General features: G+C 35.1%; 1 protein-coding gene across 1 annotated transcript; it reads left to right on the top strand.

Annotated features, from left to right (window-relative positions):
* LOC134276777 (sushi, von Willebrand factor type A, EGF and pentraxin domain-containing protein 1-like) lies at positions 1-26,232 on the top strand (the record flags this gene model as incomplete). The annotated part of the gene is made up of 9 exons (XM_062759062.1): positions 1-131; positions 350-544; positions 12,660-12,842; positions 21,754-21,960; positions 22,833-23,012; positions 23,828-24,031; positions 25,545-25,727; positions 25,870-25,978; positions 26,102-26,232. Coding segments are annotated over exons 1-9 (1,447 nt in total), but the record flags the coding sequence as incomplete, so codon positions are not given.
* Positions 26,233-26,367: the final 135 nt, after the last annotated feature.

Below are 26,367 nucleotides of genomic sequence, written 5' to 3'. Positions count from 1 at the left end.
TTTGACGAGGAAGTGCTGTAGCTACCTTGCATAATATTTGTAATTTTTTTTCTGCAAGAGGAGGTCAGTTGTGGCAATGAAGATAACATTGTTTTATATTTTTACAACGGTCTATTACACTTTTGTTTTTGGTAAGTAAATTCTTTCCAAACCTGTTTGTTAACTTAGAAATATCAATTCAGAAAATGCCAAGTTCGTAAATATCATTTAAATGTAATTTTCGTTAATAAAGCACTTTCTTAAAACTGGATACGCATTGTATGTGTGCAACCAAAATATTTTATTGTGAAATTAAATGAGTTTCATCATATTGTTTCTCTAAAAGAGAATTTTGCTTATGCTGTTTCAGCAAATAGATGCAAATTGGATATTACGTCGTTTAACAGCTCATTCTTAACAGCAACCCCGAGAAAGGAGTTTTTTAGAGAAGATGAGTCAGTGAATATTTCGTGTATAGAGGGGTATGCTTCAGATCACGAAACCAATATCCGTCATTGTGGAAAGGATGGTTTATGGAATAGCCAAGACCTTCCTGTTTGTAAAAGTAAGATTTTACCTTCTGTGAGTGTCTTATGTTTTCCTCCCCCGTTGCAAAACGCCTATCTCAGACATATGCATTTTGAACATCCTAAAATTGGAAATAATATACTTGTACCGTAAGTCCTTCCACTGGGAAAACTACTATAATCAAATTATCAAATTTGCTTCCATCCTCTAAGGGTGATCTATAACACTTCTTTTTTACTATAATACCTTATTTGTTTTTAAAAATACATATGTCAAATGTTTTTTTTTCTTATTACATCTCTAGGAGAGTACTTAAGTCAATACAGTAACTTTATTTTTGAGCTGTGAGGGGTAGAAAAATACGAAAGCCCAATGAGCTCATTTTCGTAGGTAAGAAAAATATTTTTTTTCGCGTTATAACGCGAAACTTTCGCGAATAAACGCGTAATTTTCGCGTTATAACGCGAAACTTTCGCGTTCTAACGCAAAACTTCCGCGAATAAATGCGAAACTTTCGCGAATAAACGCGTAACTTTCGCGTTATTTCGCGAAAAAATATGATGCGAGAATAGGATAGATTAGTCATCAGAATATTTTATTTTATTTTAAAATCTTACTATCGAATGAATTTTACTTTCTTATACATATTTTTGAATTGCTAAATTCTTTAGACTGATTATTTCTCAAGGAAAATCTCCACTTGACATGTTTTTTCCAGCTGTTTTTAATCAGTAACATTTACTACAACTGTACCACTAGTAAATTAAGCAATCAATCATTTTGGACAAAAATTCTACACTGTAGAAACATAACTTAAAAGTGAATGAACAATGTATAATTTTATTGTCTCCAATATTTTTATATTGGGTTATAGAGAAGTTCGTGGACTAGCCATAAATAAAAACTATGAAGGTATACAGCAGAGTTTGCACACTTTGAATTGTCCATGTTTTCGTAAGCAGTGGAATGACAACGTGGTGTATTAACCTCAAAATATGATATCGAATTTCCACAGTGAATCCAACGGAGACAGATGAAAATCTGCTATCCAATTTTCACAAATGCGGTGGGACACACTTGACAAATTTACCTCATTTTGTCAATTTTCTGAGATCCTGTCTCTGTTTAAATTGTAGAAGTCGTAGATTGTAAAAGTAAGTCTCTTCATAAAACTCCATTAATAGCTACAAGCATCATTTACATGCATAAAAAGACTAATGGTGTCTTCTACCTATTCCCACTATTTTAAAATCTCAATTTCACCAATTCACACTTGCAAACTAGAGATACTGTGAGCAATGAGCTCACTAAATGATACCCCCGCCTCCCATATGGTCATAATGGCAAAGTCCATGTTTTGCTGTGGCCAGGAAACCCAAAATATGTGTCGGATCAAAAAGTAAAATAGGAGGTCACAATGGCAATATGTAATAAAGATTCTGTGAAAGTTTTATTCAATTTCACTCAGTGGTATAAGAGGAGTTGCGGATAAGAGATGGGTACCCCAGAGCGTAACACACAGACGGACGGACGTACAGCTAGACGGACGGAGAGTTCATTCTACCTATTCCCACTTTTTGAAAATCAGGTAGGAAAAGGTAAGATTTCAAGTGGGAATAGGTGGAATTTTTGTGTAAATAAATAATTAACTATGAAAACATACAATTACTGTATAAACAATAATTATACCCCCCGCAAACGAAGTTTGGGGGGGTATATAGGAATCACCTTGTCCGTCTGTCTGTCTGTCCGTCTGTCCGTCTGTCTGTCTGTCTGTCTGTCCGTCTGTCCGTCTGTCTGTGCAATCGTGTCCGGTCCATATCTTTCTTACAGAGGGACATTAGAATCTACTACTCCACATTAAGATTGCTCATAACCTAAGGGTGTGTCATGACCTTGACCCAAGGTCATTTGGGGAAGTTCAAGGTCACTGGAAGAAAAATTTCATAATTCGTGTCCGGTCCATATCTTTCTTATGGATAAACTTGGTAGGTTCTCATTTCACACAAAGATTGCCCATGACCCAAGGGTGTGTCATGACCTTGACCCAAGGTCATTTGGGGAAGTTCAAGGTCACTGGGAGAAAAATTTCAAAATTCATGTTTGACACATATCTTTTATGGATAAGCTTGGTAGGTTCTCATTTCACACAAAGATTGCCCATGACCCAAGGGTGTGTCATGACCTTGACCCAAGGTCATTTGTGGAAGTTCAAGGTTACTGGAAGAAAAATTTCATAATTCGTGTCCGGTCCATATCTTTCTTATGGATAAACTTGGTAGGTTTTCATTTCATACAAAGATTGCCCATGACCCAAGGGTGTGTCATGACCTTGACCCAAGGTCATTTTGGGAAGTTCAAGGTCACTGGAAGAAAAATTTAATAATTCGTGTCCGGTCCATATCTTTCTTAAGGATAAACTTGGTAGGTTTTCATTTCATACAAAGATTACCCATGACCCAAGGGTGTGTCATGACCTTGACCCAAGGTCATGTGGGGAAGTTCAAGGTCACTGGAAGAAAAATTTAATAATTCGTGTCCGGTCCATATCTTTCTTATTGATAAACTTGGTAGGTTCTTATTTCACTCAAAGATTGCCCATGACCCAAGGGTGTGTCATGACCTTGACCCAAGGTCAGTTGGGGAAGTTCAAGGTCACTGGAAGAAAAATTTTATAATTCGTGTTTGATACATATCTTTATTATACAAAAACTTACTTCTGAAAAACCCAGCGGGGGGTATTTTGTCCCGATTGGACAGTTCTAGTTAATGAACACCTATAGAGGACAGGACTGGTATACCCGGCTATTTACTTTTTAGAAAACGGATAGCAATAGGTCACCTGAGTTTTCGTCCGTCGTCGTGCGTCGTTCGTCGTGTGTTAACATTTGAACATTTTCAGCTTCTTCTCTGCAACCACTCAACCAATTTCCACCAAATTTGGCATAAAGCATCTATGGGTGAAGGGAAACAAAAATTGTGATATTCATGGTCCCTGCCCCCGTGGGGCCAGAGGGGCGGGACCAAAACCACCAAAATCCTTCAAAATCTTCTTCTTTACTCCTGGACAAAAAGCAGTCAAACTGTTAGCATGAATGTAATAACCATTGAGTCCTTTACCAAAATTGTGAAAATCATGGCCCCAGGGTCAGGGGTTCTGGTGTTAGAGCGGGGCTCCATTGATTATATAGTGAAAATGCATTGTTTCTTTGAAAATCTTCTTCTCCGCTCTTGAGTATTAAATAAACTAACGAAGTACATAGTTATGATGACCAAGAGTGCCTCTACCAAAATTGTGAATTTTATGGGCCCAGGGTTTCTGGTGTTAGGGCGGGGCTCTATTGATTATATAGTGAAAATGCATTATTTCTTTGAAAATTTTCTTTTCTGCTCCCGGGTATTAAATAAACTAAGTTCATAGTTATGATGAGCAAGAGTGACTCATCCAAAATTTTGAATTTAATGACCCAGGGTCAGGGTTTCTGGTGTTAGGGCGAGGCTCTATTGATTAAATAGTGAAAATGCATTATTTCTTTGAAAATCTTCTTCTCTGCCCCCGGGTATTAAATAAACTAACTAAGTACGTAGTTATGATGATTAAGAGGTAAATCTAAGAGGGAATGTGTCTTATGACTAAGATCTGTCTTAAGACCGAAAATTATCATAAGATTGCACACCTTAACTGTTTCACAGAACTGTCATATCTCATGATAATCTTAAGATCTGTCAAAATCTTAAGACAACTAGATACATGTCTTAACCCTTTAACCCCCAGAGACGCATTTGGACGCACTTTCTCATTCACAGATGTTAAACTGTTGGCGTTTTGTAAATAATTGGGATACAACAAAACAACTGATATTTTCTGAAACTAGAGAAGAAACTGAACATTTTTGCTAAACAAAGTTTTTCTACATGATGTTAAGAAATTATCGTAAACTTGAAGTTAATATTTCAAATCCACCCAGGAAGTTGATAAAATTACGCATAAATGACTGATTTTGTGCTATCCTCTATTGGATTTATCTTAGTAACAACACAAAATAAAATAAAAATAAATGCCATGACCCGAAAGCTGGGAATTTTCCCTACATTTTTATTACAAACATTATAAGATACATGCATCCGTTACAGAGATATTTGTAGTTGAATATTGGATCTTTTTTGAGTAAAACACACAAAATGCACTGTGACGCCAAATTGACGTTTTACATGTATGTACAATGAAACTGTTTATGAGCGCAACGTAAAACAAACTGATAATTTTGATACTTGGAACAGATTTATTTCTTAAATGACTTATTTGTAAAGAAGAATTAATGTTCAACATGATCTGAGTCATTAAGATTTTTTTCTATAGCTTTGGAAGAGATATACATGTATGTACATGTAGTAACATTTAGTCATTGGCTCAGCACCCCGCGCACACCCATATTTTTTCTAGAAATCCATGTCGAATTTGTGTCGTTCATACATGTACTCAGGAACAATTAATCAAATATTAATCAAATATAATCGTTTCCATTTTACATATCATAACAAAAAAAAATTGCACTGAAAATAACGGTACCACCGTGTAGTACGGCACATATGGGGTTTCGGTTAAGTAACATATGGGGTTTCAACTCCGAAGCGGTGATTTTTTGCATTTGGAAAATGTATCTGTAAAAATCCGTTGCTAATGAAGTCTTCGGGGCCAAATGACATGCGCACGATTTGTAAGAATGTATTACCTTCCAATTTAGTGCAATAGGCTGGTTGAAAACGTTACGGATTCTGCAAACACTTCTGGACAGTCCAGTCGACTGGGAAAAGTTGTGGTATCGCTGCATGACTTTCTTTGCTCTATAATTTTCAAAAGCGGACCTTTAAAGCTCATTTTAATGATGGTAGATGAAGATTGATATAAAAACAATCCATGGAAACTTTTTTCACCTTTCGCAGTCTCTTTTTTCTGTAAGAAATATAAACTTTTGTGGCCATATTCTAATTTGCCTAACGGGGTTTCAAGGTTTGTTAACATAGGGGGTTTCAACTCAAAGGTTTTTTCTATGTTTAAATCTTTGCTTTCTTTCAAGAATATGGATTTCGTACATTTAATAAGAAATAAAAACGAATAGTCATATGTTAGGCAAAAAGTTTGGTTGTCACCTATGTGCAAAGATGAACAGATGTGAAAGCTCACTCAAGAGACAGGTTGCGCGTCATACACAAGCCGGGAGCACTTCTTCCAAGCATAACATTTTACTGTTGAAATTCTTCATTGAAAACTCACACCTTTGTTGCGGTACCGCCAAATAATGGGGTTTCCATGTATTAGTGTTGCCAGTATCGACAGACATATTAGCACAAAGCTCACGAGACCACGTGGAAAATGTAAGCAGTGCACACAGAACGGTCGAAGAAGTGACACATTTTTTGGTTGTAGCATTTGTAATGTACATCTTTGTAGAGGAGCTTGTTTTCAGGCCTTCCATGCTAATCACAACTTGCTTGCATAAAAAGCCTAGCTTTGTATTCTATCAGTCATGATTGTTGTTTGTATATTTTCAACAGTGCTCCTGTCTTTAATCAGCAGAATGACAACTTAATTTCAGTCGTCTGTAGGTCCATCCAAATTCCATATATTGTGTTTGAACCAGCAAAGATAAACTTTACAGACTGAAAGTACTTGGATAAAGTGTTCATTGAGATGGTCACCATTTCAATGATATCTAATATAAAGTTTTTGCGCGTTTTTTATTTTGAGATTTTGTAAAATATAGATAATTTCTGTATCATAGTAATTCATATGTGTGATCAATTGATGTTGAAATTTTAGTACATGTATCTGTCTGTGACGTAGTTAATTGAACTAAATAAGTTTTGGCATTGTTGCTATGGTAACCATTTATGTGCGTTATCAAGGATGTACAATAATAAATAAACAATGTACGTTTGATATCAATATGTAAATTTAATAACATTCTAGATTTACATTTTTTTTAAAATTCTTTTTTAAAAAGTGACACTTTGAAAGAGTATTCACAAAGTTTACCTTTTTGAGATTTTATGAGGTCAGATATTGGCATAACTAGCTCAATAAGAAATGTAAAGAAAACGTTAAATAACCATGGCAACATCCTCCATTAGAACCAATAGATACAATTATGTTCCCTACTAGGGCCTAGTGACGTCCACTAGTGTTCGAAGTTCTATTGAAATCTAACAAAAACCCTCTGAGGAGTTGCAGTTTTTAAGATAGCTTTTACTATCACAGAAAAAGGACAGCTGGTTAGAGTGAAGAGCAGGGGGCGGTCTCTTTGTCACTGTATTACCTCATCTGTTTTTGACCAGAAAATCTTAAAACCAATTGAAAACTGACTATTTGCATGCTTTGTATGAATAGTATCAGACATTACTCTGCCAAAAAAGGAATGTTATTCAATTTATAGTTGTGCATCTCCAAAGAAAACGTGTAAAGTCACATTTTTACAGTTTCGGGATGAATTCGGTTGCCATGGCAACCGTTACGCCATTTTTTAAATACCAAATTAAATTCTTCAACATATTACCTTTCAGAATATGTATGGGTTACTCTCTTTATAAAAGTAAGTAGAACACTTCCTTATTTTCATCTGAAAATTTTTCTCCAAGTTTGCAAAAAAATTGAAAAATCTCTGGGGGTTAAAGGATGCTTACGGATGGCGAACATTGTGTCATACCCCCCCCCCCCTCCCTTTAAAATAAAATTAACTAGTATAATTTGAAACAAGTTCACAATATGCTTTTTTTCTATAGTATCACTAAATCTTCTATTATGGAAGCGTTATTTGTAAATTTGTTCGTATTTCTGGGAAGTGAAAAGAAGAAAAACACATATTTTGGCAATTATGGGTCTTATTCGTTGCCATGGCAACCGCAATGTCAGTTTACTCTACGAAATTAAATACTTAAGGATTTTAACTTTCAGAAAGTATATAGGTTGCTCTATGTAAAAGTGACTAGAAAATGCCAAAATTTCTATTCGAAATTTTTTAGTCAATTTGCGATAAAAAACACAAAATCTCTGGTAGTTTGCTATCGGTGAGTACATGAGTCTGTTTTGTTGATTGGATTATAAAGGGACTGAAGTGTTTAATAGCCGCGGCAATACACAGTGCTTCAATCTCACAAGGAAACCATGTTACCTGATGCTTTCTCAATTTTGCACTAAAGAATCCAGCAAGATGCAATTTTCCATCGCGCATAGCATACATAGTGGCGCCTAGTCCTCTCTTACTCACTGAGCCATCAGTAACAACCCACAGTTCATCAGATGGTATAGGTAGGATAATGGTCTTGTTTGAGGACAGTTTCTCCTGAGCATTGGTAAAATGTTCCCGCAATTCATCAGTCCACGGCACTTTGTCTTTTGACTGCATTCCTCCTATTGAGTTCTCCAGTGGAGTAAGAATGTCTGAACAATTTGGAATCACCCGACCAAGAACTTTGTACGCTCCGAGAAAAGATCTAAGGGCTTTTACAGTTTCAGGAACACTACATGAAGATAAAGTGGACACCTTGTGTTTGCTGGCAGATATCTTTCCTTCTGTCCAGTTCCATCCAAGTATTGTGGTTGAGCGAGGGCATACTATGGTTTTTGTTGGAGACAAATGAAGTCCACTTTGTGCAAGGGACTTGAGTACACATTCCCAATTATGAAGTAATTCTTCCACTGTTTGTCCTCCACAATATAGGTCATCTGCTAGTTTTGCTACACAGCCCTCTTGTAAACTGTCACCAAGTACTCTGCACATGAGTTCTTCCAGAGCTGTTTCAGATCCAGGCATGCCCATTGCGCATCTGGTATACACACGTATTCCTCGATAGGGTGTTACAATTCCACAGTACTTTAAGGATGGTCTTGAAAGGGGCATCTGGTAGAATGCACATGTCAAGTCAGAGACAATAATGTATTTCCATCGACCAATAGTGCGAAGTGTTGAATCGACATCTGGCAAGAGCGACGGCTGTGGCTTACTGTAGCGTCCCACATCTTCAAAGGCTGTGACAAGTCTGTAGACTCCGTTAGGTTTTTTGACAAGGAAGGAGGGGTTAAGGTATTCAACAGATATATTCACTTCTTCAGGTTTTCTAAGTACACCCAAGGATTCGAGTTCATCGCACTTTTGTTGCAATTCTTGTAATTTGTCTCTGGAATATTGTGGCATCCTTCCTTTTCGTTGTGGGGGTTGGAACAGGTCCCATGTTGATATGACACTCAAACTTGCCAGCCGCTCCACTGTACCCTTTAAAATTAGGATCAAATATAGAGTCATAATTCTGAAGTAGCTTGTTAAATTTATGGCGATCAGTTGTTGTCAGAATATTGTCCGGATCTACACTGACAGTATCTGAATTGAAATTTGATGATCCTGATGATCTGGAGGTGATGGGTATGGGATCTGTTGTAGACATGTAGTTTGTACGCTCATCTAAATCTGTGAACTCTGTAGAAGTATGGTGAAGTTGGCACAAGTGGTCGTTTTTGAGGATTAAGTGGGGTTCATTAGTGTCATTCAAGAGTCGAATTCTACCCCCTACAGCTTCGACTAAAGTTGGTTTAGGCCAGTTCAAGAGTTTGTTATGATGTACTCGTGGTTCCATTGAAAGAGTGGATTCGGGGTGTAGAGCATCAGGAATCTTGAGTTCTAGGTATGTTCCAGGCCAAACAACTGTTGTTTTTGGTTCTGCCCTAAGAATGAAGGCTTGAGCACGGCGTACATGACGGGGAGTTGTAGGACCGTCATCAGGTAGGTAATGAATAACAGTGGAATCCCTAATGGTTACTTGGTTTTTGGAGGGGCGTATGCAAATGTCATTGCACATCATGAATGGCATTCCTGCCAAAATGTCGACATCTAATTCGTTGACAACTAGGACATCAAGGTGAAGTATTTCACTGTCGCGTGATAGGGTTAAGTGTACTTCCCCAACACTGTCGAGTGCTGTCAAACCATCAGCTTGGAGAGCATTTTGTAATGTTCTTTTAATAGGGGCTCCAATAAACTCTGCAAATGCTGTCTTTATCATGCTTATTTCTGCACCAGAGTCAATAGTTAAATACACAGGATGATGCTCATAAAATACTTTGATTTAAGCTGATTTTGTAGTGCTAACACGGCGGGTTGAGGGTGTAAATGACTGATCACCATCGTCGAATATGAGATCGATGCTCATGAATGTCATCTGGGGGCTCTTCATTGTCGGAGTCGTCTGCTTCCACCAGTCGTCTTGACTTGGTCATAAACCGTTTATCTCCCTCCGGCAGAAATTTGCATGTACCGAGAAAGTGGTCAAACCTGACCCGTCCTGCCTGTTTACATAATGGACACTCTCGTTTTACTGTTGGAGTGAGGGACTTCTTATTTGAAGTTTTTGTCTGTTTGATAAAGGCAGTGCGTAGGACTTTGGAGTCATGAGATGCATGAATTTCATCGAGTAAGGTATCAAGAGCTTGTGAAATTTCTGGTTTAATGGAAGCCAAAGTTTTGGAACGTAGTTCTGTGCCATATCGTTGCTTGACTAATGCAGGGAGGTCCTTATGTATAAGTCTCAACCAGGTGAGTATTACAAGATTCTCAAGTGTTGGAGAAAGTTCCTCATCTGCTTCCGGTATGTCACCATGGTGGCTGATGTTTCCATTAGGAGTAAGTAGATTGTCTTCTATAAAACTCATAAGGCGTTGATATAGATCCTCTGGTCTCTCCCCTGCCTCCAAATGAATGTTGTCGAAGTCCAAAAAGTGACTTCCGGTTGATTGGAATCCATAATGTTGTCTGATTGATTGCCATATTGCATTGACAGAAGTGGAGTTTTTCACAATAGTGTTTCTGGATACCACAGGGCAAAAGTTAGCTATCTGACCCAGCATCAGTTCAGGGTGAGTAACTTTCTGTGCTGCTGTGCGTCTGGCATTCTCAGCTACGTTTTCATCGTCATCTTCAAATCCTCTTAGGGGAGTTCCGGGTGTCTTTTTAAGCCAAGTGAACCCATTGACGAGGAACGGTGCAAAATTCGTATCTAGTGAAAGTGTGTATTGGAGATTTTGGCGCCAAGCTTCGAACGAAGTAATGGTTTCATTCTTTGTTAATGGCCATTGTTTCGGTGCACGTGTTGTAGCCATGTCAATAGTTTCAGATGAGTTATGTGACGTTTGAGGTTTCTGATATGCACAGTTCGGGAATAACTGAGTTGTTTGTATGCACTTTCGCTTTGGCAATTGTGTTTATTCACATTCGCATGAATTAAAATTGTTGTCCGCTCTTCGGGTTGTGGAATAACGTATACCGCTGCCACCACGCCAATATGGAAAACACCAAAAGCCGTACAAACAAATCAAAACCTTTATTACCGTCTTCCTTGGAAGACGGTATTGTATAGTTGAAGTTTTTTACAGTCTTCGGACTATGCATTTCCTCTCTTTTGTGATTGGTAGAAAATGCATGATGAGAAAATTTTCAATTATTTCATTGGTTGAAATGCTGTTCAAGGCAAGGGAGATAACTTTCTGATGATCTAATTTTCGTACGACTTAACAATTTTGCAAGATTTTCAATCTTAAAAAAAAATGACAAAACGAACAACAAAATCAGCAGTAATTAATTCCTAATAACATGATTTATTGTATAGCAAAAAATAAAAAGATCTCTTTAACTTCATTATAAATAAAATTTGATTTTTATTGCTTGCAGGCTTTACAAGTTGTTATTATTCTTTTCCCCTTCCTTGTTTGAAGAAGGAAATGGAATCAGCCGAGGTTTGCCGAAAGCTCTCGGCGAGTCAAAGTTTACGGAGATGACCGAGCGACAACCGTGGTAGGGCTAATGCCAGTAAAAAGCTAATGTAGAAATACAAAATCAAGAAATTCAAAAGAATTATACGGCCTGATAGATGTAGATCAGTTTTACAGTTTAAGATTGTCGCTAAAGACGGGAAGCTTTTTAAAAAAGCTCTACTTGTTTAGCTGGTTACAACATGTGGATGAATTCAATACACAGAGGAAAACAGTTCGTACACAAATTCTACATTTTAGATAAATCGTTCCTAAATGATTCGTGATACAACATAACATAATGGCGCATGGTATATGAACTTTTCATAAAAAGTCATACATGTTATATATATACATGTATATAGCTATGTTACGGAAGCGTATTAGTGCCACTCGGACACTTTATTATTTTTTTAATTTCTACACTTTAATCTGTAAAATTTACACTTTAATCTGTAACATTTACACATTAATCTGTGAATTTTACACTTTAAAGTGAAAAGTTTACACTTTAATCTGTAATTTTTACACTTTAATCTGTAAAATTTACACTTTAATCTGTAACATTTACACATTAATCTGTAAATTTTACACTTTAAGATGTAAAATTTACATATTAAAGTGTAGAAATAAAAAAATAGAATGAAGTGTCCAAGTAGCACTAATATGCTTCCGTACTATCTAGATGTGACTCGATACTATCAACTGGATATTTTATCGGCACAACATTTAGCTAATGTTTTGATTAAGACCGATATGCATACATGTATGAAAACAAACAAGGAAGCAGACAGGACCAGCCTGAAGGGCGTTATTACTACAGAAATAGCTTAAGGTACTAAGAACTGAGTTTGCTTAATGATAACCCCCCCCCCCCCGGCTTCCCATACTATTATAACGACTAATTCCTTTTTTTCCTGGGAGACATGAAATATGTGTCAGATAATAAAAATAAATTAGAAGGTGAACAATGGCATTAGGTAATTAAAAAATATGTAAAAGTGTCATTAAATTTTGTATAATGGTATAGGAGGAGTTGCGGATAAGAGATGGGTACCCTTTAACATTATAGAAAGAATGGCAGTGTCCATGTTTTGTTATTGGAAAACCGAAATATGTGTCCGATCAAAAAGTAACATAGGAGGTGCTCATTCGCACTATTTAACAAAGATTTGTGAAAGTTTCATTAAACCAAGGGTTTCGCATAACAAAACATGACATTGTCATTCTTTCTATAATATCGAAGGGTATCCATCTCTTTTTCGCAAATCCTCTTACTTCACAAAAACATTTTGTTTTTGTTTTTTTTTATTCTATTTTAAAAATGAATGCTTAAAAAGATGATCTTTAATTTTAGGAATAGTTTGCATAATAGATGTATTTATGAAACCTCACATGAAAGTAACAGCATACAAGGGTCAATATTTCCTGCACGAAACGCCTAATGTTAGTTGTACAGAGGGGTATTATTTACGAGGAGGAGCCCCTACATGTGAAAAACGGGGATGGGCTTTTCCAGGGATGATGTTCCATTGCGAAGGTAAGAATTCATACATTTTAAAGCCCCCTAAAGATTTAAATTGATAAGACCTTGTTACATGTATGTTCCCTAAACGAAGTTGGGGAACATATTGTTTTTACTCTGTTTCTTATTACATGTATTAAGGTCTTTCGTCTTCAGCGGAAGACCCTCTTGCTTTACGTAGGTTTTTTTTCCACTATTTTTATTAAGGTCTTCCGTCTTCAGCGGAAGACCTTGTTATTCCACTTATTAAGGTCTTCAGTCTTCAGCGGAAGACCTTCTTGTTTTTCTTAGGTTTCTTTTCCACTATTTTTATTGTTTTTTTCTTACCGATTTTGTGCGCGCGATTTCTCGAGAACGGTTCGATCGATTTTCGTGAAACTTTCAGGTCTTATAGAACATCAAAAAATCTAGAATTTTTTTTATTTTGATGACGTCACTTCCGGTTCGGAGTTTTCTGCGATTAAGTGAATTTTAGAGGGTCACTTTGTCCGGCAGATTTCTCAAAAAAAGTCTAAACACAGAAGCATGAAAATTTCATTGATACTTAGAGCAACCTTTTGAGAAGTGCACTTAGTATATCATAACTACTGGATGTACGAAACGCCGACGCTCGCTATGGTCCGAAAATTGTCCTATCATAAAATTAAAAAATTCTGACATCTTTTCTTCAATATCTCTTTACCTAAAAATATTTTGTTAAAACATATAAAACAAAAGAAGTGTAGAATTACATGATCTTTTAAATGATATCTCGAAAAAAGGGCTGGCTCCTACAATTAAGGGCCACAAGGGGCTGAAAATTTTTCCTTAATATCTCAAAAAGTATCGAGAAATTGTAATATGTTTAAGAAGCAAAGTTGTTCAAAATGTTCAGCTGAATCTAATGGGGTCGTCAAAATTCGTCCGGTGACGTCACTTCCGGTAAATCTTAAGTAGTCGGAAATCGCGTATTTTCTCCGTTCTTTACAAGATTTGGGGTAACATCTGTCACTGGGAACATAAAATTCAAATTTCCGTCCGTCGTCGTCACTTCCGGTCAAACCGGAAGTTGCAAAAAATTGCTAATTTTTGCATTGATTAACATACATTTGGAGGATTTAAACCATTTTGGATGTATCTATTCTTTTTTTCTAAAGAGTGAAAGTTTCTTCCGGTCTAACAGGATGGAAGACCTACTCGTTACCTTGAACGAGCTTTGCTCTAGTTATTCTTAGGTTTCTTTTTCACTTTTATTAAGGTCTTTCGTCTTCAGCGGAAGACCTTCTTTTTTCCACAGTTTTTATTTTTTTTTTTCTTACATATTTTGTGCACGCGAATACTCGAAAACTCGAAAAATCGATTTTCATGAAATTTTCTGGACTTATAGAACAACAAAAAATCTAGGTATATATTTTTTGGTCACTTCCGTTCGGAGATTTCTGGAATTTTGTCATTTTTAGAGGGTCACTTTGTCCGGCAATGTTCGCAAAAATCAATGAAGATAGAAGTGTGAAATTTTCAGGAATGCTATAGCAACCTTTGGAGAAGTGCCTTTAGTATATCACAACTATCGAAAGTACGAAGCGGCGACGCTCGCTATGGCCCGAAAATGATCCTATCAAGAATTTCAAAAATTTTAACACCTTTTCTACGATAACTTTCTATCTAGAAATATTTTGTTTAGACATGTAGTACAAAAGAAGTGTAGAATAACACGATCTTTCAACTAATATCTCCAGAAAAGGACTGACCCCAAAAATGAAAGGCCTACAGGGGCCGAAAGTTTTTCTTTTATATCTCAAAAAGTATTGAGAATTTGTAATACGTCAAAGAAGCAAAGTTGTTTGAAATGTCAAGCTTAATCTATTGGAGTCGTCAAAATACGTCCGACATCGTCACTTCCGGCCAAACCGGAAGTAGTCGAAAAACGCGTATTTTTGCCGTTCTTGACAGGTTTTTGGGTAACACATGTCTATGGGAGCATAAAATTAATTTTTTTTCCGTCGTCGTCACTTCCGGTCAAACCGGAAGTAGCAGGAAATTGCTTTATTTTGCATTAATTAACATGGATTTAGAGGATTCAAACCATTTTTGGGCGTTATTTCTCATTTTTGTTAAAAATGAAAGCTACTTCCGGTCAAACAGGATGGACGACCTACTCTTTGCATTGCAACGAGCTTTGCTCTAGTTACTTTTGGTTTTTTTTCCCTTACCGATTTTGTGTACGCGATTTTTTTTTCGAAAACGGCCCAATGGATTTCCATGAAACTTTCTGTACTTATGTACCATCACTTGAACCTTAAGCGTTTTTTTTCTGTTTTGATGACATCACTTCCGGTCCGGAGTTATTAGCACTTTAATGATATTTTAATGGTCGTTTTGTCCGCACGATTTCTCCTAAACGGCTTTAGATAGACATATGATACTTTCAGGTATGGTAGACCTATGTCTGTAGATTTTCGGAATGTATTTCATTTTTATCGGAAGCATATAGAACAAAAGAAGTGTAGAATTCTGAGATCTTTCAAAACGTATCTTGTAAAAAGGGCTGGCCCCTAAAATTAAGACCTAGAGGGGCCATAAGTTTTTTCTTTATATCTCAAAACGTGTTCAGAATTTGTTATACGTAAAAGAAGCAAAGTTGTTCAAAATGTCAAGCTGAATCTATTGGCGTCGTCAAAATACGTCCGGCATCGTCACTTCCGGCGAAACCAAACAGGAAGTAGTCGGAAAACGCGTATTTTTGCCATTCTTGACAAGTTTTTGGGTAACATATGTCTCTGTGAGCCAAAAAATTAATTTTTCGTCCGTCCTCGTCACTTTCAGTCAAACCTGAAGAGCAGAAAATGGCTTTATTTTGCATTAAATAACAAAGCTTTAGAGGATTCAACCCATTTTTGGGCGTTATTTCACATTTTTGTTAAAATTGAAAGCTACTTCCGGTCAAACAGGACGGAAGACCTACTCGTTGCTTTGCAACCAGCGGGTTCCAACGTTTTCGACTTCTGACATGATATTCTGTTTCAAAATTGACCTCATTAGGGTTTTTTCCTCACATCATAAACAGTAATAAAGTTGTACGATAGAATTTAACTTCAGTCCTACTTTAAAAGTCAATATTTGTTACTAATTAAGCCAATTTAGGCGTCAAACTCTATGCGACGATCGGAGTGGCGGTTTTTATGCCTTGCGGGGTGGCAGCATGTCCGAGAAATAAGGATTATTTTTTCATTCAGCGTTCTCCTGAATTCGACTTAGGTGGAACCTTGCATAATGTAAGGAAATTTCAATAGTATAAACAAGATGACATGGTCATTATAGCAAGATCTCACGCGCATGCACGTGCGCTTCGCTCTGATTGGCTGAAACAAAAGTCTCAATATCTTTCTTGTTTTACGTCATAATAATTTGAAATTTTGAACTTAGTCACACATTATGAAGAACCACAGCATGGTTTATAAGTATTTTTATGAAAGCACGTACATGCACGTGTGCTGGCAAGAGCGCGCACGTGCAACATGTGAAATTACCAATATAATGGATGAAGCCTTAACTTTTCTATTTCTTGGTGGAATTTTTTGAAACTCACAATGCATGAATATATTAGTAGTATCAACAAGATGACATGGTCAAAATAGGAATATCTTACGCGCATGCACGTGCGCTTCGCTCTGATTGGCTAAAACTAAAGTCTCAATATCTTTCTTGTTTTACGTCACAATCCTTTGAAATTTTGAACATAGTCGTACATTATGAAGATCTACTGCATGATATATAAGAACTATTATGAAAGCATGTAAATTTACGTGTGCTGCAATCTGATTGGCTGAAACTTTAAATGCCTATAACTTTGTTGTTTCTCAACAGAACAGGATGAAATTTAGAATAGAAATAATGGATTCCTACATGATGCTACTATCAAAATTAAATGCAAGGACGTGCTTGCATGTATTTGCGCAAGCGCAATGCGAAAAATGAGCAATGTAGTTGAAAAATGATAACATTTATATTTTTATGACTTTTTATTGATTTTTGGAATATAAAGATATGTTAATAGTTTAGACAACATGCCATGATCACCTTGCATGTGCATGCACGTACGTTTGCATGCAATGCGTTAAAGGGCAAAAAGTTGATATTGTAGCTTTTAAAATTCTTTTATGAAATCCTGCGATAACTGAGCATATTAAAAAAAGGTTTTAAAGGAAATTGGCACAAAAAGGGAGTTGGGGAGCGTTTGGGGAACATCTCTTACGGTCCCCGTTACAATTAGAACTAGTTTAAGCTGTTATTTACTTGCATTGAAATATATAGATTCATTTACTACCCGGTTGAAATCATATCGTAGATTTTGTGCATATAAGATGGCTTATTCAAAATTTCTTTTATATTGTACAAGCAATCTTAAAAGGACACATAATTATGCAACAAAAAATAATTCATGGATTGGAATAAAATATCGTTTGTAAATGATACAAAAGGCTAATTTCTAAAATATCTTTAAAATGTTAAATTTGTTTTCCTTTTTGTCATCTTCATATTTCTGTATACATATTTGTTATTTTATAGGAAATTATTACAGAGAATTTTTGTTTTGAATGAATATTTATACTTTAAATTGAGTTTTATGAAGAGACTTGCTTTACATTCGACAGCTGACTTTTACATTTTAGTAATTGGAGTCTCTGTTTAAATTGTAGAAGTCGTAGATTGTAAAAGTAAGTCTCTTCATAAAACTCCATTAATAGCTACCAGCATCATTTACATGCATAAAAAGACTAATGGTGTCTTCTACCTATTCCCACTATTTTAAAATCTCAATTTCACCAATTCCCACTTGCAAACTAGAGATACTGTGAGCAACGAGCACACTAAATGATACCCCCGCCTCCCATATGGTCATAATGGCAAAGTCCATGTTTTGCTGTGGCCAGGAAACCCAAAATATGTGTCGGATCAAAAAGTAAAATAGGAGATCACAATGGCAATATGTAATAAAGATTCTGTAAAAGTTTTATTTAATTTCACTCAGTGGTATAAGAGGAGTTGCGGATAAGACATGGGTACCCCAGAGCGTAACACACAGACGGACGGACGTACAGCTAGACGGACGGAGAGTTCATTCTACCTATTCCCACTTTTTGAAAATCAGGTAGGAAAAGGTAAGATTTCAAATGGGAATAGGTGGAATTTTTGTGTAAATAAATAATTAACTATGAAAACATACAATTACTGTATAAACAATAATTAATGAACACCAATAGAGGTCAGGACTGGTATACCCGGCTATTTACTTTTTAGAAAACGGATAGCAATAGGTCACCTGAGTTTTCGTCCGTCGTCGTGTATCGTTCGTCGTGTGTTAACATTTGAACATTTTCAGCTTCTTCTCTGCAACCACTCAACCAATTTCCACCAAATTTGGCATAAAGCATCTATGGGTGAAGGGAAACAAAAATTGTGATATTCATGGTCCCTGCCCCCGTGGGGCCTGAGGGGCGGGGCCAAAACCACCAAAATTAATGCAATCCTTCAAAATCTTCATCTTTACTCCTGGACAAAAAGCAGTCAAACTGTTAGCATGAATGTAATAACCATTGAGTCCTGTACCAAAATTGTGAAAATCATGGCCCCAGGGTCAGGGGTTCTGGTGTTAGAGCGGGGCTCCATTGATTATATAGTGAAAATGCATTGTTTCTTTGAAAATCTTCTTCTCCGCTCTTGAGTATTAAATAAACTAACGAAGTACATAGTTATGATGACCAAGAGTGCCTCTACCAAAATTGTGAATTTTATGGGCCCAGGGTTTCTGGTGTTAGGGCGGGGCTCTATTGATTATATAGTGAAAATGCATTATTTCTTTGAAAATTTTCTTTTCTGCTCCCGGGTATTAAGTAAACTAAGTTCATAGTTATGATGAGCAAGAGTGACTCATCCAAAATTTTGAATTTAATGACCCAGGGTCAGGGTTTCTGGTGTTAGGGCGAGGCTCTATTGATTAAATAGTGAAAATGCATTATTTCTTTGAAAATCTTCTTCTCTGCCCCTGGGTATTAAATAAACTAACTAAGTACGTAGTTACGATGAGTAAGAGGTAAATCTAAGAGGGAATGAGTCTTATGACTAAGATCTGTCTTAAGACCGAAAATTATCATAAGATTGCACACCTTAACTGTTTCACAGAACTGTCATATCTCATGATAATCTTAAGATCTCTCAAAATCTTAAGACAACTAGATACATGTCTTAAGTCTAATGTGAAACTGGTGATAGTATATATTTTGGCTAAAAACCTAAGGATATTTAAAGATAAACGGTTTTTAGTGATAGAACAGTCCTTTGGACCATATTAGGCCAGATGGAACGATGACCCCCCCCCCCCTTCCGCAAAAAATAATAATGAAAAATAATTTGCCTAAAATGTACCTATGTTTTTCCACTTTATTCATTTTAATGCTTGTACATGTGTCCCCTCCCAACTGAAAGTGTACTCCACCCCACCCCAATGCTTCTTAAGGCTTCTTAAGGTCATGTATATAAATTTATGGAAAATCCATGTATCATATATAACTTTATTCAAATTGTTTCATTTCAATTTCATAGCCCGCAAGAATATCACATTATCAAATTATCTTTGACCAAGCATTGCTAATTTGAGCAATTTTTAAAATGACTAAACTAATTCCAGATCCTGTGTTCGAAATTCGTGCAGTTTATTTATTGATAAGGTACATTAATATCTTTTTTTATAAATAGAAATACTATAGTACATAAATTTCGTCAGTAACTACTATTTTCTAAGCAAGAAGACATTTAAACAAATTATATTTAATTATTTTCTACGGTGATGAAATTAATTCAAATTTAATTTGTTGACCCAACCTCCGACACACTCAAACACACCCCGATTACATTAAAGTTTGGTGCAATAAAATGTTTGGGTTTTTTTCTAGGGTATATCCGCAAAATTAAGGAAAGGCAACTAAACTTCGGGCATACATGTTCTTAACAAATATTCCCTGTGAAATTGAAGAATGGAATTCGTCTTAAGATTTGTCTTAAGATTTCTTATACTTAAGATAGTTTTGTAAAACAGCATTGACAAATCTTAGGGCCGGTACACACGGTAAGGCTTGCCTTACAAGTCTAAAACCTCAAGTTTTGCAGGACATACGGCTCTCCTGTCCACATGCTAAGGCAAGACTTACAATATTATAAACAACATTTACATAAATTCCATGTGTTTAACCATAAATTATGCGCTTTATTAAACGAAATAATAGATTACTTTCTAGGACTTTGAAATAGTAAATACTGACCAGTGCATCCACTCTTCTTAACAAAGAAGAGGAGTTTAACTAAAGTATTTGCGGATATTTTTATTATCTTATTCGAATATACTCTGTGTTTTCTTCAATATATCAATGTGCATGGTTTTATAAAAATAGATGGAACTTTGGGTAAATGGTTTTCATTGGTTAAGAAATAAATGTCAGCTACATTTGTAAGTCTTGTATTAGGAATAGAGCAGTGTTCTATTCCTAAGGGCCGGTACACACGGTAAGGCTTGCCTTAAAAGTCATGAAACTTAAGTTCTAGCCTTACCTTGTGTACACCTTCATACACGTTTTTTGGAGCCTTACAAGTCTGACTTTGGAATAGAACACTGCTCTACTGTAAATCACTTTTATTCGCGAGAACTTTATTTTCGCGTAATTACGCGAGACAACATGTTCGCGAAAATTTCATTCTCGCGCTTAATAGAATTCCTTAAGATTATATAGAGCAATGACCACAATTCGTGAAATTTTGTCTCGCTACTGAAGAGTCAATGGCTATCTCGCGAAAATAAGGTGTCGCGAAAATTAAGTGATCTACAGCTATTTCTTAATACAAGACTTAGCTGACATTCATTTCTTGACCAATGAAAACCATTTACCCAAAGTTCAATCTATTTTTATAAAACCATGCACGTTGGTATATTGAAGAAAATACAAGGTATATTCGAATAAGATAATGTGACTATCTGCAAATACTTTAGTTAATCTCCTCTTTGTTAAGAATTGTGGGTGCACTGGTTGGTAAAACTATTTCAAAGTCCTAGCTAGTAATCTATTATTCCGTTTAATAATGCACACTGTTTATAGCTCAAAGACACTTGGAATTTATGTAAATGTTGTTTATAATATTGCAAGTCTTGCCTTAGCGTGTGGACGTGAGAGCCGTACGTCCTGCAAAACGTAAGGTTTTAGACTTATAAGGCAAGCCTTAAAGTGTGTACCGGCCTTAAGTCAGACTTGGAAGGCTCTAAAAAACGTGTATTAAGGGTGTACACACGGTAAGGGTAGTACTTAAGTTCCATGACTTATAAGGCAAGCCTTAACGTGTGTATCGGCCTTTATGATTGTCATAAGTCAGATCTTAAGATCTATCTTAGGACAAATCTTACGATAGTTTTGTGAAGCCCAGCCCTGCAGTGACGCTGCTTTGGACACTTTGACGTTATCATCCGTGCGCCGTAAGGCGAAACAATACATAACACAAAATGTCATAATTTGTTTAGTTATGCATATATCTGTTCGAAATTTGCTATGTTTATTCATAATATACGTTCTAAAACGTAGTTAAAATTTCAGAGGGGAGTGAAGTTTATTTTTCACACTAGACAACGTGTCCACGATTTTATCGGACAACCCTCGTATACCCGTCCACAATTCAAGGAAGTGTTCATTAATCATTGTTTATACAGTGATTATATGTTTTCATTGTAAATAAAATTCCACCTATTCCCGCATAAAATCTCACCTTTTCCCATTTGATTTACAAAAAATGGGAATAGGTAGAATAAACCAGACTAATGGAACATCTGGAAAAGTTCTTGTGCATATTGTTTCAGCAAAAACGCAAATGATTAATACCGGTACTTATCTTTGTTTTCATTTTACAGCGTCTTATCATTGTAAATTGCCAAAAGATCCCCATGCGATACCACATCTTCTCAAAGCATACAATTATTGGGACGGAGTTTCTCTGGAATACGGAGACAGTGTGTACTTAGAGTGCCAACAAGGATACAGACATAAAAGTTTCTCCAAAGTCTCTTGTGGTCTAGGTGGCAATTTAGAACAAAACTTAACTCAAGTTATATGTGAAGGTAACTCTTTCATCTTAATTTATCAACTTTTAAACCACTACAATGCAACTTGCATATAAGGATAAATAACACAGACTTTTTTTAGAATTCAGCAACATTTCTCAAAGATTAATTTTCAAATAGATAACCTGGCATGCACCAGAATCATGAAACATTTTAGGTCTAAGTCAAAATCGTTAAATTATATTTATAAATGTGGTAGAAGTAAAGCAGACCCAAATTAAAAACGTTTCAATATTGATTTACAAAAGTGCAAATATTAAGATTAATTCATTGATTGAAATATTTTACGGGCGATTGAAAATTTGACTATGTCTAAATCTGTTTCATGACCCCGGACTTAATTGACTTTTCCAGGTTAAGTGGAGCATTTTATAAGATTTTGTCACAATTTCAAAAAAAAAAATTACTATATATATGCAAAGTTTTGTATAGAATTAAATAGGGTATTATACAAAGTCGCAAAGTTGGCATGGTTGTAATAAGCATAAAGTGTGAAATTCTTGTCCCCATGCTTAGGGATTTGGGGGTCGTATTATAAAGGATACTTAAGTCTTAGAGCATACTCATGTGCTTCTTCTAAAATGTGAATTTCATGAAGTATTCTTAGGTCAGGGGTTTAGATGTAAGGGTGGGACCCTTATAATCATATATTGAATATGCATAAAATCTTGGTTGTAGTAACATAATTCATTAACTATGTCAAATAAAAAATGGATATTTTAGTATTAAAAAAATCTTCTCTGCTTCTTGATATTACGTCGAAGAAATGAGTACATAGTTATGATGAACATCATAAGCTGCAATACATGTAGCTGCAATTAGATGCAATGAGCATCAGCGTTTCACAAATACATCTTGTTTTAATGCAGAAATAACTTGTGATGTGGAGTCGATTGTTGAACCTCACATGGTATTACCAGATAAAAGTATTTTTCATCTGAATGAAACTGCGAATATCAATTGTGATGTGGGATATTTACTTCATGGATTAAATCCAACGTGTGGAGAGAAAGGATGGTTCTTTTCAGGAATGAATATGTCTTGTGATGGTTAGACTTTGATGTTTAAAATATTGCAGATTCATTGCTTATTCCTTTTGCTAATTAAATTGTGAAAAAGTATTTTGTTCTTTAAAATATGAATACATGTATGAAAGTCTTCATAATTTAAAAGTGAGGTGAGACAACTCGACAAATATATTTCGAAAAAAATTCTCAGTTTTTCCCCAGTGGTCTCTTTACATATTACTTTAACTATCATAAAACTTTTTAAGTTTAACTATGTACTTTCATTACTCGAACAAGTATTTAAATATTGGTTTTCCCATTATTTTCATTTTTTTGTTAAAACAAATTCACAATTGGATGATTTTTTAAAATTCAAATTATCCATTGTATATGAACAAAATTTCATATGAATATCTACAAAGCAGTATACAAAGCATTTTTAACTCACATACACAAACACACCCTTACATCCACTCACACATATCGAATTAAACTGGAATTATAAGGGGAAAATTGAGACTGCTTTTAGAATTCACTACATCAATTGTTAACCGATCATAAAAAGCAATCATCAAAAACAGACATAAAGGCATTCAAATGATATTCAAATCAGAAGAAACATGTCAATTAGATTCAAACATCTTCTTCTATGAGCCCCATTTTTATATATAAAAAAATAACAGCTTAGAGTTATTAATTGATACACGCCTCTCAATGTTATATTTCATTTTTAAATGATTTATTAGAAAAAGAATGTTTGACATTTTACATTGTAGTATAAGCAAGTAAAAATATATCAAAATAATTGGATGAATTTCATTACATTGTTTTAAAACAGTCTCTTTTGTACGTTTCAGCAATAACTTGTATTGTCCCAAATATTACCCATTCAACTGCCCATCTTCATAAAGCATTTGACAACAATGCTTTGGAACTTTTTGAATATCAGGATACAGTACGCTATGAATGCGACAAAGGATACAGTATCAAAGATCTGTCAGAAGTCACATGTGGCCCAGATGGAAACTTGCAACAAAATATAAATGAAGTTCGTTGTGAAGGTTGTTTCTTTCATCTATGTTTTGATGACATTTTAAGTTTCATATTTAGATAAGGTAATTTACGACTGAAACTAAATTCTTGAGAAGATGCCATACTCAGGTTTCTTTTATTATTAATGCAATAAACCCCAGCTACAGAGTCCTGTATTCCAATTTTATTATGCATTGGTTTATTTTGAAATATTTTGGAAAATCTTTTTTTGTACATTGTACTTACATTTATTTTTGAACGAAGCCTTCCAGGTATTAGAATTGAAATTAAATAAATAATGAATTTTAAATACATTTTTTATATAGTTTTCACTTCAATCAAGTCTTGTCAAAGGCTTAAGCATAACAAGACAATTAAGCACTTTCACATAGATTGAAACATCTTATCAGGTGCATAAACATGTATCTCTACAAACTTCTAAAACATGTAATGGGGGGCGGGGTTAAACTGTGCGTGATAATAGTAATGTTTGGGTTAACAGTATGACATCAAACGAGAATGGCTTTACTTTAATTGTGTTTCCCTTATAAATATGTTTTATATGAGTTTGTGAAATAAATATTTAAAGTTTGAAAAAATTCCTTCCGAAATTAATCCGAGTATGGCATCTCGTTAACAAGTCAATATCACTTTTACACAGATCAAAACCTCATTATCAGGTATCGCGTCTCTACCCATCTCTGCCGAATTCTTTAACACCAAGCCAGTTTTCCCCCATTCTTTTGTAGGGACATGGACACAGTTTCAACTGAATTTTTAAACCAAAATTTAATGTTTACAATTCCTATCTAATGCATCATTTATAATGATCAGCAAATATTTGAACATCATTTGATGATTAACAAACAAGATAAAGAACTTAAAGTTATTCATAATGTAAACAAGGCTCGTGCCTTGTTTATCTTTACATATAGAAAATATATTTATACCAAAATGAAATTCAGCAAATCACTAGAAACTGTCTGATCGTATTTAGAATTAACTTTTTTATTAAAATTATCTGCGTTGGACAAACATATATTAGTATATGAACATGTGTTAACAAAAAACATGACACTGGCCATGTTTACATAACAAAGATTTGGAGCTCTAAATCTGTCTTGTATCTCGACAACTGAAGTTTAAATTTTTGATGATCATTAGAAAGACCTTAGTTAAATACTGTAAAAATGGAAAAAATAAATTTGAAAATTCTTAGCTGAAACTGTGTCTATATTCCTTTAAAGCTAATACGAAACAGTTCATAACACATTTTACTTTTTAAACATAAAGACTGGTATTAAAAATTGTCAAATTACGTCTAGTAAAAATATTTTGCAGTCTATTTTTAGTCATTTTGGGAAGCAAAAACATTGAATTCTTAGAAACAATTTCAAAGATGTATATATTTGGGAGGGGTTGCATTGTACATAAAAATAGCAATTCGGGCGAACAATATGACGTTAAACGATTATGGCTTCACCTTAAAATAGAAATAAATGGCATGTTCAATAAATTATCTTTGCAATCTCTCTTTTATAGTTATTAGATGCCAAAAACCATATCTTGGTAAAAACTTAAACATAACAGACTACAAGGAAGACTACTCTTATGAAGAGGAAATATACTTTCGGTGTGAGGGTGGTTTCCGCCTTCGTGGAATAGCCACTGCCATGTGTGGCGATGGCAATAGGTTTAATATTACAGAGATTCCGATTTGTGAAGGTTAATTTTTTTCCAAAATAATTTTGGACATTTTTTTTTCTTTTTATTTTCTTTCATCTTATTTGTGTAGAAATATTACTTTAAATGAAGTAATTTTCATAAAAGATTTTATTGTTTGTGCTTTATTTTTACTTCAATGAAGATGATGCCATGTCCAATCATTTAATTGTCTCCACCCTTACACTTGGAGCATCTGTAGGAGGTGGAATTGCCTTAATGCTCATCTTATTTGGATTGTTTGTGTGCATTAGGTAAATTAATCACATATCGTGTTTGCGACAATTTTAATTTGCGAGCAAGAGAAATTACATATATATTTTTTTTCAATTTTAACGACTTTCAACATATTGACCGGTTTACTGTTGTCTTTGCAGAAAGAAGTATCGTGGAACTAAATACGAGAAGACAAAGATTAATACAATGGAGCAGCATCTTTACACGGACATTATTCATAACAGACAGACAGTTATGCAGGATAGGGAGCCAACTTACAACTACATTAATGGCAAGTGTTTATTTTCTTTATAAGTATCCATTAATCTTTGCAACGAAGGTAAAAGATTAGATTATCAACGTCTTCAGTTACTCAAAAGTTATGACGCATTTCTCTTTTCAGACGTGGGAGTTGAAGGTCCTTAAC

The sequence above is a fragment of the Saccostrea cucullata genome, unplaced genomic scaffold (genome assembly GCF_032062105.1).
Source record: "Saccostrea cucullata isolate Sc308-1 unplaced genomic scaffold, CSIRO_AGI_Scuc_v1 ctg7168, whole genome shotgun sequence".
Classification (NCBI taxonomy): Eukaryota; Metazoa; Mollusca; class Bivalvia; order Ostreida; family Ostreidae; genus Saccostrea; species Saccostrea cuccullata.
The sequence above is the reverse complement of the archived record's forward strand: the minus strand, read 5'-3'. Positions and strand labels throughout refer to the sequence as shown.